The sequence below is a fragment of the Urocitellus parryii genome, chromosome 3 (genome assembly GCF_045843805.1).
Source record: "Urocitellus parryii isolate mUroPar1 chromosome 3, mUroPar1.hap1, whole genome shotgun sequence".
NCBI classification, from domain to species: Eukaryota; Metazoa; Chordata; class Mammalia; order Rodentia; family Sciuridae; genus Urocitellus; species Urocitellus parryii.
The window spans coordinates 14113062-14127810 of record NC_135533.1 but is presented as its reverse complement, the minus strand read 5'-3'; the positions used below and the strand labels follow the sequence as shown (position 1 = coordinate 14127810).

The 14749-nt window shown below is 33.8% G+C and overlaps 1 protein-coding gene across 1 annotated transcript in view; it reads right to left on the bottom strand.

Annotated features, from left to right (window-relative positions):
- The window catches only part of Kdm7a (lysine demethylase 7A), a 77940-nt gene that overhangs the window by 30050 nt on the left and 33141 nt on the right, over positions 1-14749 (bottom strand). The window contains exons 2-6 of the mRNA XM_077795928.1: positions 12452-12537; positions 8141-8258; positions 4634-4794; positions 2254-2395; positions 1755-1941 (exon numbers count right to left, since the gene is read on the bottom strand). Of these exons, the coding sequence (XP_077652054.1) occupies positions 1755-1941; positions 2254-2395; positions 4634-4794; positions 8141-8258; positions 12452-12537 (694 nt within the window). The remainder of the gene's footprint in view (positions 1-1754; positions 1942-2253; positions 2396-4633; positions 4795-8140; positions 8259-12451; positions 12538-14749) is intronic.

The following is a 14749-nucleotide window of genomic DNA, read 5'->3' as shown; positions in this document are numbered from 1 at the left end:
CCCAAACTAATCAGGAGTCAATAATCAAATTGAAGAAAGGAAGGTAATAAACCAAAAATAATAATAATAATAATAATAAACCCACTTGCTGCAACCCACAGCGTCAATGAAGGATTCTCAAGTAGGGACAATGGGAGATGAAGAAAAAACACAGAGACAAAGAAGACACAATAATTTAGATAATTTCACTAAAAAAGCTGGGGGCCAGGTGGGAAAACTGCACTCTGATGGAGTAGCAGTGACCCAGAACTAGTTCCAAAAGTTTATTATATAGATCTCATAATCAGAAAGTTAAACTATAGGGGCACTGTAAATTGTTCAAGGGTGGTAAGCTGTAAAAGGCTTCTTTGTGCCTTAAAAAGTTCCACAGCTAGAAACATTTTGCAACAGCTATACTATTGCTGCAGTGCTAAGAACATTCTGCCATTATCCTGCTGCACCCAGGATACCCATTGTCCTGGGATGTCTGATAAATGTTAGCATCAGAGCTAGGCTGATAACATCCTTGCCTTTGGCAAGGAATGTTTCCCAGGCTTGTCTTTGCCAACACCGTAGGATCTGATAACGGGGGCTCATCTGCTCTCAACACCCACTGATGCCCACCGCATCCCTGCACTTTTATTGTCATGCCAGGGATCAAACTCAGGGCCTCAGGTATGCTAGGCAAAAACTCTACCACTGAGCTACATCCCTGGTCCATGACCTCCCATTTTTAAGGTGTAGAAATGTTAATAGGGTCCAGGTCACAGCACAATCACCTTTCAAATTCTGTCCTTTCTCCTAAGATCTATAACATAATGAATATTCTTAAAGATCTGGAAATAAACTTCCCTTACTGAATTCTGTGTCCTCAAGGAGAAAAGGAATAGGAGCTTAAGAACATAGCATCAAATACAGACCAAAGCACTGCCAACACAGAGAAAAATCTGGTTCTAGATCAGCGCTCTCCAATAGACCTTCCTGTACCAATGGAACATTTTAATATCTATGCTATCCAGTACAGTAGTCCCTAGCCACATGTGGCTACTGAGCACCTAAAATGTGGCAAGTATAAAAATGAACTGAATTTTTAATTATTTAACTAGATTTAACTAATTTAGTTAATTATTTAACTAATATTTAACTAAATTTAATTAAATTTAGTCATATGTGGCTAGTAAATACTATATTAAGCAGTGCAGTTCTAGATAGAGCAAAGTGAATATAAACTATGTAGAATTAGCATTCTTATAGGCATATGTGACTTATCCAATCAGCTTTCCTACCCCCACCAAACTTAAAGTCAGAAGCAATCATAACTATAATTTTGCTCCTTAGATATCTGTTCAGGGATTAATGAATAATTGATAAGGGAGAGAGAGGGCAGAAGGTTAACAGAAACCAACTTAAAAGTGGAGGTAAAAAAGGAATCTACTGGGCTGGGGTTGTGGCTCAGTGGCAGAGCGCTTGCCTAGCATGTGTGAGGCATTGGGTTCAATTCTCAGCACCGCATATAAATAAATGAACAAAATAAAGGTTCATCAACATCTTAAAAAAAAAAAAGGAACCTAAATATATATAAAAAACTTGACTACTTGGGATTAAAAAAAAAATCACATCTTTTAACAACAAATAGATAGATTCCACTTAAAAAGTCGAAAAATAGTCCCCTGTACAAATGTTATTTATAGTAACTGAATGTGCCAACAGAAAAATATTACTATGTGTTTTTGTCAATAAAAGGACAAAAAAAAAAAAAAAAAACCTAGTCTTACCCAGAGGACATGGTACCAGACTGAAGTTCCACCGAAGTCAATGTGGAAATCTGTATAGCTGTCTTGAACTCCCATTAAACAGTATTTCTGAACAAATGGCTTGGGAAAGACTGAATCATCTGGCCAATAATTTTCCACCCAGGAAAGTTTTCTGGCTATATCAGGGACCTCCACCAATTCAGACATCCTTTAAAAATAATAATTTAAAAAAGTACATACACATACCCCCACATAAAACAAAACTTCTTAAAAACCACTGCTCCCATGTTAACCCAAACCAAGTAATTAACTGGAATTCAAGGTTAAAAACACTTAATTAAAAGTTTAAAACTCATTATGTCCAAATATTCTCTGAGGGTGCCAAAGCAAAAGATGTAATATTACTACTAGTGGACAAATTTACAAGTCACAATCATGTTTCTTACTAAAATAAATATATCATTAAACTACATTTAGCTAACACTCAGAATGCCATATCAAAATGCCCAGAATTACTCACTTTGTATCTGAAAATTCAAGGCTGATCACATTTAACACTTTTGGTCTGTTAGGATTCATGAAATATTTAACATAATTGTGAAGTGTCATTTTGCTGTCTGCCTGCCTTGCCACATCAATGACATCTATCACTTTGTCACCACCTGCAGAGAAAAATTAGAATCTTATTATTGGGCTTAAGAGTTACATCAATAGATGCCCTAAACAAAAATAGTTTAAAGACTGCATTCGCGGGCTGGGGATGTGGCTCAAGCGGTAGCGAGCTCGCCTCGCATGCGTGCGGCCTGGGTTCGATCCTCAGCACCACATACAAACAAAGATGTTGTGTCCGCCGACAACTAAAAAATAAATAAATACATATTAAAAAATTCTCATTCTCTCTCTAAAAAAAAAAAAAAAAAAAGACTGCATTTGCTTGGTATGATAATTAAGCCAACCATAAAACTATATATCTTAGGCAAAGGATACTTCTTATATTCTTACTTTTTAAGTCCAACTGGACATTTTGAAGAGATAATGTATTATAAAACAATAACAAAGAGCTGCAAAATTAATACTGAGTGTAAAAACTTACAGGGCTTATAAAACGTATCAATGATTGCTTGTAACTCATAATGGCAAAAAAATACATTGTATTGGGATGTGAAAATAGACGTCTAATACTTTTTGAGTTTCAATTTCCTCATGCATAAAATCAAAGAATTGGCTTTTACTTTTAACTTCTGTAACACCTAAAATTCTATCGATTTGAAAACCCAATCAATCGTTGGGAAATTAGTGAGCAAGTTGACTAGAACAATTTCTGGGTTTTGTTCATTTGTTTGTTGGTAGCAGGGACTGAACCCAAGGGCGTTTTACCACTAAGCCACATCCCCAGGCCTTTTATTTTTTATTTTGAGACAGAGTCTCACTAGGTTGCTTACAGCCTAAGTTGCTGAGGCTGGCTTAAAACCTGTGAATCTCCTGTCTCAGCCTCCTGAGCTGCAGGGATTTATAGGTATGTATAAACCTGGGGGGTTTTATTTATAGGTATGTATAAAACCACACCTGGAGATTTGAACAGGACAATATCTGCTCTCCTGGTAGTGCTTTCTCTTAACTCTCAAGAAAAAAATTGGTGGTTAGGAAGGAAAAATCAGTTCATTCAGTGCCTGTCTGAATGCCCAAGTTCTGAGTTATGATTAATTCACAATTTTCCTATAAAACCATGACATGATAGCTTGCATTACCACCCTAGAAAGTGTAATCAGTTACATAATGGACTAATGAATAGTTGGAATTCAAAATATGGCAATATTTAACCAATCTGAACAGAAAACTAATAAATGCCATTTTCTCAGTCTAATTTCACACAGGTTAATAACACTGCCTCATAGATTAGTCTTCAGGATGTAATATAGTTACATTACTAGTATTTCAACCAAGGTGCTTTGCAATACTGAAAAGTTAGCAGTCCAAGCAGTTTTATCCTATACTTACATTACATTAGTCATTATATCACAGTGCTATCTACGCAAACAGGTTTAAGTTAAATGTCAGCCTCATCCGCTAATTTATCAAATTCAAATTTAGCTGAATGTGAAGTTATGGCATTAAATGGATTTCCTTAATAAAACAATCATCCACGAGAATTGTTAACCAATAGTTCAATAAAGGGACAAGTTCTTCTACATTCCAAGCTGAAGAGATAATGTATTTTAGTGGACATATAATTTTAAGTCAAAGTGGATCTGAGATGTAATCCTCAAATAATAATCTTTCTACTCCTGACAAGGAATGGCACACACATACAGTCAGCCTTATCTACAGATAACATGAGGAGAATAAATGAAATGACTGAAAATGTCAATAATACAGCAATCAGTAAAGGGCTTTGGCCCTTGTTTCTTTTTACTTTCTGAGCATCAAAAATCACAAATTAAATACAGATGTTATTACATTGCAGTATTCACCAAGTTATTAAATATACAAACAGGTCTAAATATAATCTCTTTTTACAGCCTTTCCTCCAGGCAACAAGTCACTAAGCAAATTCCAAAAAACTGTTGTCACACGAGCTCTAGGAATTCTGCATCTGCATTCTACGCTCAGTCCCAATCCAATTTCTCCATGTATTCTTGGCATCTTCAGCAGCCCCTCAGTCACAGTTTTCCCTAAGCAAGTATCACAGAACAGCAGGATGAAGCTGAGTAAATAAGAATAGGTAAAACCTTTCCCTCTTTTTCTGACCATTAATTCAGATCAGCTGAAAAAAGCAGTTTTCAACAAAGGTAACATTTAGTTTTACTTTTCCTGACCCATTCAATTTTAATACTGTTAAGACACTTCCATTTTTACTTTCACCATGTTTTGCCAAGTACTTAAAGGAACCAAGTTCGTACCTACATAACGTTCCACATCCATCACAGAAAAAGCAGGTGGAGGGAGCCTGAGTCCTAGATCATCTAATTTAGAGACCATAATAGGGACATCAAATCCATGTTTTTCCAGGTATCTTTGTGTCAGCTGGTTGCCATGCATCTTTACAATGATTTCATCGGCACTAAGAAAAACATAAGAATAAAATGTCGTTTTTATTGTTAATTTCAGTTTTAAAACAATACTATGGTAATGGATTACTTCATAAATTGCATAATTATCTGCATTAGTGGTTCTCAACCTATCATACCTAATTCTCTTAATAACAAATGTTTTATAAAACCCCTTTTGCTATTCTAAAGGAAAATTCATAGATAATATAATCTATTTAATTCAATACAAAAGAATTAGAAAAACATAAGGTGCTCTAACTATAAAAAGAAAAAAACTAGCTTATAGTAAAATATGTATTTCAATATATAAATGTTCAGGTAAATTCTACTAGAATACATAATAAAATAGTAGGATATTTAAAATTAGGTGTAAAGAAGGACTGAGTTTAGGAGAAATTAAGTATCAAAAGTCACACAATACAAGCTGTGTAGAAAATAAAAAGAGCAATAAAGGGTATAATTTTTAATTTAAAAAAATGGTGTTAGATTAAGTAAAAACAGATTAGATTTTATCTACACAAATATTTGTCAGACACTTCAAAGGGACATAGAACAATTAATTATATGTATATATGACATTGAGACAAATGTCCCAAATGCCCTTGATAAGAATTACCAATTTAAATGATATGTTACAACCAGTATTCAACAAATTTTATTACTAGAAGTCACTTAATTCACTAAAACTTGTTGAACTCAGGCTGCCCTCTCTGATCATCTACCCAATCATAATTCCACAGAAATTCAGTATGCAGCTGCCATACAAAAATAATTGTAAAACTTGCCTTACAGGTTAAAACACAACAATTTCCATTTATCCAATCAGAGCTTAAGTATTTAATGTCATCTGTAACTTAGGTGGATAGGAGCTGGTTCTCTGAATTACTGGGCTCTGATCTTCCCACCCTCTTAATAAGGAAAGAGGAGTTTGAAAACCCGAGACAGCCATTTCCTAGTCTCACATTTAAGAATTTAGGTTTTCTTCATCTGACTCACCTACTGATCTTGAGTTCTGTCCCCATCTTTTAGTTTCCCCAAAAAGCATCCATAATTATCCCTTCTTCCCCCACCCTCTGAGGATTAAATAATTCCTTAAATGCCAAACTAAGAGAGAATTTTAAATCATCTATGTTCCTTGATCTCAAATGTTTAGTGGTTTACTTCCCCTATTGATCAGGAAAATATATATATACCAGTACTAAAATACAGATACATTATTTGCAAGAGGAAAACAACTGAAGACAAATTTAAATATATATCACATGGGGATGTTAAACAAATTATGGTATGTATACACTACTGCAGTTAAGGAGTGTAATAAATCTGTGTATACATATGGAAGAATATCTATGAAATAGAGCAAAAAAGTCAAGTTATACAACACTATGCATAACTTAATTTTTTAAAAAATTATCTGGAGGCTGGTGTTGTGGCTCAGCAGTAGAGCACTCGCCTAGCACGTTCAAGGCCCTGGGTTCAATCCTCAGCACCACATAAATAAAATAAAGGTATTGAGTCCAACTACAAGTAAAAAATAAATTTAAAAAAAAAATTATATGCATCAATATATGTTTACACATAATGTTTTAAATGTTATTGTTTATATAGAAAAATATCTTTAAAGATACTACATAGTAAAATAGGGAGGGGATAGAAAGCCTATTCACTTAGTTTTATATACTTCTGTGTTAACTATATCAAATATGTTTGATTTAGTAATTATTGTTACTCCATTAACATGGTTTTAAATAATGCAAAAGCTCATGGAATTAAAAGGAAACCAAAACCTTTAATTATTGATAATTTCAATTTGGACATTTGTGCAATCTCTAACCTGTTCTAATTTGTGTTCATTTTTTGCAGAAAAACCATGCAAATTATTAGGCCTATGCTTTAAATAGTACTTTTTAGGAGGTCACAAATCTATGTGAAAAAAGTAGAGGCGTGGATGGCTCTTATGCCTGAAAAATGCACACTCACACACTGGCACTAAACTGTATATATAACAAAAATCATGTGGAAACATTATGTTTCATATGTTTTCTTTCTGTTTCTGTCTCTCAACAGATCTGATAAAGCCAACATGAATGCTTACTAGTATATGTTTCTGTTTAAGGATTATGAGGCAGAGGGACAGATAGGAATCCTAAAGATTGAAGAAAAACAGCAGTTTTCTTTTTTCATTTCATAATCTGAATCAGTTCCATTATAGGCTGCATGTGATACTGTGATTTAAATTTAAATTGTGCTTCCCCTCTTTAACAAGCCTGGATATGATCTTGTATAAAAGCCCATTAAGCATTATCACTTTAAATAGATGTCAGGCAGTGAGGAGGAAATGATCTAAATTAGCATGATTAAATGCTTTATAATGCTTTTGACTCTCTTTCACAGACAACTCAAATACATTCTATTATTTTTAAAAATCAAAAAGCTCAGTCCTGCTGCCATCAGAAGCTAAGCAATAATTGTGCGTTCTTTTGGAGATCTTAGGGCAGAGACAGATATTGAAAACAAGACAAGGGGAAAAAAGAGTGAAGGTTAGGTCAAAGAAAAAGAGAAGCAGCAGCTGCATACCTGGTAGAAACAAATACTGGGAACAAGTGTTTCAATCACTATATTTCAAAGTTTTTGAACTGTGACCCACAATTAAGAACTGTATTTTTACATGGTGCTGCACTATGTAGATAAATATAACAAAAGTTTCATGAAACTATGCTTACTTACTCCCATTACATTAAATGTACAAATATTTTCTATCCTATTTCATTAAGAAATAAAATGAAAAGCCCATTGAGAACAATAACATATAGTAGTCCAAAGTTTAAAAATACTACTTTAGCCAGCCTCGGTGGTGCACACCTTATTTTTCACTAAAGTTTTAGAAAGTTAAAAAAAGAACACACTTTTGTAAATACTATTACAGCAGCTCAGGAAGCTAAGGCAGGAGGATCCTGAGTTCAAAGCCAGCCTCAGCAAAAGTGAGGTGCTAAACAACTCAGTGAGCCTGTCTCTAAATTTAAAAAATACAAAACAGGGCTAGAGATGTGGCTCAGTGGCTCAGTGGTTGAATGCCCCTGAGTTCAATCGCTAATACCAAAAAAGAAAGAAAGAAAGAAAACACTACATTAGGGCTGCAGTTGTAGCTCAGTGGTAGAGCACTTGCCTGGTATGTGTGAGACCATGGGTTCGATCCACACCACCACATAGAAATAAACAAATAAAATAAAAGCTCCATTGACAACTAAAAAATATTAAAAAAAAAAAAGAAGAAAGAAAACACTTTACATAATGTCACTTTATCAGCCAACATTCTTACATTGTTTACATTGTTTGATCAGAGCAAGTTTTCCATACCTTGGGAAGACTCGAGATCTTAATTCCTTAACAAAAGTCCTAGTTCCAGCTTGCACTGGTTTGGAACCATCATCAACTTCTGTGTAGTCATGCCTGTGCCAGTTTCTCCTCTTTTTCACTAAAGTTTTAGAAAGTTAAAAAAAGAACATACTTTTGGTAACTGGTAATACTATATACTTTCTCATTATTGTAGTCTATATTTATCAGAAATAATAACTAAGTACTATAAACTCTCAAATTTTTAATGCATTTCCAGGACACAGAAGTAAATTTTACTTAATCTAATGTTGCCCTTATAGACAATTAAGTGTAGATTTTAAAACTTACTTTTTTTATTTCAAAATAATTTAAAAATTAAACCAAAGAATTCAAATCAGCAAATGAAACCTTTTACAATATCTACATTTACCCATACCAGAATATTTCCAAGTAATTTTAAATTATGATTTTTACTGGAATATTAGTTCATAACATAATTATCCAGATCATCTAAATTATCTTCTCAGAAGAGGGTCTTTTATCCCACATCAGAAATATCTTTTAACAGTATGATTTCTTTTTCTTTTAAGATTTACTCCCAAATAAGCACATTTACCCTGACAAGAAAAACTGAGTGGTAATTAAAGCGAGACGGTTGGTATGACAAAATAAACAACTTTATGATTCGTTCCAATGCTAAGAGCCTATGATTCTACAGCTCTGACTCAATCTTGAGTAGTCATAACAATTAAAATCAGGAGACTAGTATTTGATTCTTTTCTATTCCTCTTGCAACCTTGGGCAAGTTACTTAACATCTATGGATCCAGACTTCTCATGATAGTGAAGGGGATAGGTTAGAGTGCTGATTTTCAAACTGTGAGGATCTCTTCACAAAGAGGGAAGTGGAAAGAAGCCAAGGGAGAAGCTCTGGACCTCATTCCTCTTTCCACCACAATGGTGCCACTTACAACGCTTTTGTGTGGTATCAATGTAAAATTTCAGTTTTAAATCTTTTTTTTTAAGCTTGAAAGTCACTCTTATGTATAAAACCCCCATGATTCTGGCAAATATACTGATGTTTGCAACTTATTCAGAAATTCATCAAAAAGAAAAAAGATGAATACAAAGTAGGATGGTTGCATAAAGAGATAAGTGGTAAAGCAAGTGATGTAAATGTTAATAGTAGAAGCCAGCTGGTGAAGGTTTATAGGGAGATGTTGTAAAATTACTTCAGCTTTTTCTGTATTTGAACATTTTCATAACAAAATGTAAAGGGGAAAAAAACAACTCTATGATACCAAGGTATTTTAACTTTCACCTTACCAAGATCATAATAAGACAATAATACTTGACCTTCATTTGGATAAAGAGGATCACATCAAATAATAGGAGTGGAAATAGAGTCTGAAACAAAATTCCAAAATAACTTATTGCAACCAGATCTCCAATATGGAAGAGAGTAAATTCCATTTTTTAAAAAATCTCACAAGAAAAATTTAGAATCACAGAAGAATCTTCCTAGAATATTCCATGGAGGGATCCTTTGTATGTTATTTTCTTCCTCACTTAAAACCACTCCTAAAATTCAAAGGCATTTCATTCCAGGTTTTTTTCCCCCTACTAAACACTGATATGTAGTTCCATTTATTTTCAAGTGGGATGACAATGTTTATCCTGCTTACCTCTCTTAAGTCATGAGCATTTTCTCCTTTTAAATATTCAAAAGCAATCTAAAGGCAGTCTAGAATTTTAAGACGTGAATGTACCATGTTATAATTATTTGTTATTCTTAAGCACTTAGTTCATCCTGAATCTTTCTTCAAACAAAATTATGGTTAGTATTTAGACATATTAATCTGTTCCCCTAATTAATTTCTTAGGGTTTATTTCTAGAATTGCTAGAAGGAAGATCATAATTTTTTAGATGCTTGCTACATACTACAAAACTGCCTCCAGAAAAGCATTAGTAACTTGCATTCCTACCAGTACAGTATATAGTTAGCCTGGCTCAAAGCTTCCCATTAACAATGAGGATCATCATTAAAAAAAAAAAAAAAAAAGAAAGAAAGAAAGAAAAAGCTGCCGATTTGATAAGTGAACAATGATAATGCACTGCTTTAATTTCATTTTTGCAGAGTAATCAATGAAGTACACTGGCTTTGGTATTTGACAGCTAAGGCTTCAAACTCTAGCTCTACCAAACAGGTATATATGAGAACTACTTACTAATTTTTCCTATATCTCTTATCAAATTGTTATAAATATCAAAGGGGAACATAGATCAAGTACTTACCCACTATCATACCCTGGTATATAATAAGCAATTACTATCATTTCTTTAAATGTGCTGACTTTAGGAGATTTAACAGAAGGATACAATTGTCCTATTGAACCAACATGCTTAAAACATAAAATCAGCCACTATAAAGGCTGGCTGAGAGGACAATAAAAGGAACATTTTAGTAGTATCACAGGGAAAGATGAAAAACTTCTATGTTTGGATTACCTGTGCCTGAGGAACACAAAGAATATAGGTTAAAGTGCCAAGCTGTTTTCTGAGACTTACCCTAAATAATATCCTCAATTCCCAGAGGGTAAAGTCTAAAGTTATCATATTAAATGAGTATTATGTTGTCTAAATGATATCTATAATAAAGATTTCTGGGGAACTCTGAAAGAATCAGGAAACCCTGGGTAGCAAGCGAAAGAGGTTTAATAGCAGAGGGAAAGAAATCAAAAGTAATTACCCAAGTTGGGGTTGATGGTGAGGGCTGGGAGAAGGTGAGCTTTAAATCAAGACAAAATAGATTATTGAATATTGGGCATTTTCCCTCTGAGTATTCAGAGCTGGCCCTCTGCCTAGAAGATGCCTAATCTTTAAGTTCTTCAAGAATGAGAAGCACCCCAAGGGCCAGATAATAAGCAAGCTACCCTCTAAAGCATCATTATTCAAAGTGCAGGTCATAATCCATTATGGACTATATAATCAATTTAGTGAGTTTGACAAGTTTTTAAAAAGATGAAATCACACAGTGAAAGTAGAAAATAGAGTGCATCACATGTAGTAGTACATTTTTCTGCCTCTAAGTAGTAACTCAATATTTCACATAAATTAAATTAAAATTATTTCATTTTAGGATTATATACTTAAATTCTAAACTAAAATTGTTAGTTCTTTTTGTCCTGAGATAACAACATTGTATTGTTTACTTCCTCCAAGAATTATTCTTAGGCAACAATTATTTCAAATTGTATACCATATACTTCAGTGCTACAGAGTAAAATCCTTTAAAAACATCTAGGACAACAAACTACTCAATTAGACATGTAACAGTCCTACCAGTTTATTAACCTTAAGGTTTATACTGTGTAACTAACAAATTAAAAAACCTGTGTTTCCTACAAAAATACTTCAACGCACTCATAGAGCCTAAATTTCTAATTCTCTTACAAAGAAACTGTTAGAAAAACTACTAATATTTCTAACAAAACAGATAGATGAGCAGTCACTTGCTAGTAATCTATTTTCAATGATAACTTCAGAGCAACATTTCCAATTTTTCTTTTTTTTTTAGTTGTACACAATACCTTTATTTTATTTATTTATTTTTATGTGGTGCTGAGGATCGAACCCAGGGCCTCACACGTACTAGGTGAGTGCTCTACCGCTGAGCCACAACCCCAGCCCTCTATTTTTTTTTTAAAGTACTAGGATAAAGTAAAAAGGTGGTACATTACCTACATCCCACCCACTTCTATAACAAGGTATCTTCAGGCAAAGGTGACTTTTAGTTTTAAAATGACAAAACAAGGGGCTGGGGATGTGGCTCCAGCGGTAGCGCGCTTGCCTGGCATGCGTGCGGCCTGGGTTCGATCCTCAGCACCACATACCAACAAAGATGTTGTGTCCGCCGAGAACTAAAAAATAAATATTAAAAATTTTCTAAAAAAATAAAATAAAATAAAATAAAATGACAAAATGTACAGTTTCCCTTTAAATTTTGTGAACACAGAAACACTAGTTTGCAAGCGAAATTTTTAAAGAAATGTTTACATTTTCTCTCATATTTGTACAGTGACAATTAATATTACAACTTGTTCTTTGGAAGCATCTGAACTGACAATTTAAAGTACTAGTATTTTCCCCTTATTCTTTTGACTTATTACTTAATAAGTTATTTTAAAATTCAGACAAAAACTACATTCTAAATATCTTCAGTGAAATCTTCCCTATAATTCTTAGTGGGTATAATATAATTAATCAGAATATCATTAAAGCATTATCACACACGTTTTCAAAATATCAATTATTCAAGCATCCAGTACTTACTCAAGGAGGAACCATGTAGTACTGCACAGTTGGGACAGTGATACAGGTCAATGTCAACAGCATGATGTTCTTCTACTCCAACACAGCTAATATAAAGAAAAATAAAATAGTGGAATCAGCCTAGATGCCCTTCAATAGATGAATGGATTAAAAAAGTGGCATTTATACACAATGGAGTATTACTCTGCATTAAAAAAATGACAAAATCATAGAATTTGGAGGGAAATGGATGGCATTAGAGCAGATTATGCTAAGTGAAGCTAGTCAATCTTTAAAAAACAAATACCAAATGACTCCTTTGATATAAGGGGAGTAAACAAGGACAGGGTAGGGACGAAGAGCTTGAGAAGAAGATTTACATTAAACAGGGATGAGAGGTGGGAGGGAAAGGGAGTGAGAAGGGAAATCGCATGGAAATGGAAGGCGATCCTCAGGGTTATACAAAAATGACATATAAGAGGAAAGGAGGGATAAGACAAGTTAATACAAATGGAAGAAATGATTTACAGTAGAAGGGGTAGAGAGAGAAAAGGGGAGGGGAGGGGAGGGGAGGGGGGATAGTAGAGAATAGGACAGACAGCAGAATACATCAGACACGAGAAAGGCAATATGTCAATCAATGGAAGGGTAACTGATGTGATACAGCAATCTGTATACGGGGTAAAATTGGGAGTTCATAACCCACTTGAATCAAACTGTGAAATATGATGTATTAAGAACTATGTAGGGCTGGGGATGTGGCTCAAGCGGTAGCGCATTCGCCTGGTATGCGTGCGACCCGGGTTCGATCCTCAGCACCACATACCAACAAAGATGTTGTGTCCGCCGAGAACTAAAAAATAAATATTAAAAATTCTCTCTCTCTCTCTCTCTCTCTCTCTCTCTCTCTCTCTCTCTCTCTCTCCTCTCTCACTCTCTCTTTAAAAAAAAAAAAAGAACTATGTAATATTTTGAACGACCAACAATAAAAAATAAAATAAAATAAATATTAACTTAATTATTTAAAAAAATTGGAAATTGAGCAGAGAAATGTACTACAACCAGCAAATTCTGTATAATACAAAAACATATGCAAGGATAAATTTTATTTGTTTCTCTATATATTTGCTAAATATTGTGGGGGAGAATCACCCAAATATGTGAAGTGATTCACAGCAGCAGTATAAACATTGAAAATAATGCAATAAAATAAGCTATAAAATCCTAAACCATTATGCAAAATCTATTCTGGAATTAGTGTCAATAAAGTATGACTCAAAAGAAAAGCCATAAAGAAAACCTGAAAAATTGAGAACACAGTGAAAATACTATATAAAAAAATTTAATGGATGCAGAACTTACAAACAGAAATGTATATGCCTAAATGAATGTGTTAGAAAAAGGCTGAGCTGGGCTGGTGATGTGTACCTGTAATCCCAGCTACTCAGAAAACTGAGGCAGGAGAATACAGATTTCAAGGCCAGCCTGAGTAATGTAACAAGACCATGTCTAAAATACAATAAGAAAAAAAAGAGAGAGATAGAGAGAGGCTGAAACTACTGAGTTAAGCATATGCTCAAGAAGTTAAAAAAAAAAGTAATAAAATAAATCTTAAAAACAGAAATAAAAGCATAAAGAGTAGAAATTGATGACATAAAAAACAAACAGGTAACAGAGGATCTAAGTCAAAAATGGATTCTTTGAGGGGCTGGGGTTGTGGCTCAGCAGTAGAGCTCTTGCCTAGCACGTGAGAGGCTTTGGGTTCTATCCTCAGCACCACATAAAAATAAATGAATAAAATAATAAAATAATGTATTGTGTCCAAATACAACTAAAAAAATATTTTTTAAATGAATTCCTTGAAAAGACTCACAAAATTGGCAAACCATAGCAAGATCAAGATAAGAGATGGTATTACGAACAATGTTATGAAATTTAAAAAGGCATATATGTGTGTATATACATATATACACATATATGTACACACACACACACACAGGCAAATCTGACTCACAAAGAAATAGAGTATCTGAATAGTCCTACGCTATGACTACTTTTTTAAATCAACCTATAAAGAAAACTTCAAGTCTAGGTGACATCACAAGCAAGTTCTAGCAAACATTCAGTGAATAAATAATTTTAATTATTATGTAAAACTTGCTCTAGAGAGTAGGAAAAGGTTTAATTCCCTAGATCATTTTAATGATAGCATAACCTTAGTACCAAAACTTGGAAAGGATGATTGTAGGTGGTCACTCTTCCTTATAAGCAAAGATACAAATAGAAAGTTTGGTCTATCCCAGGAATGCAAGGTAGTTT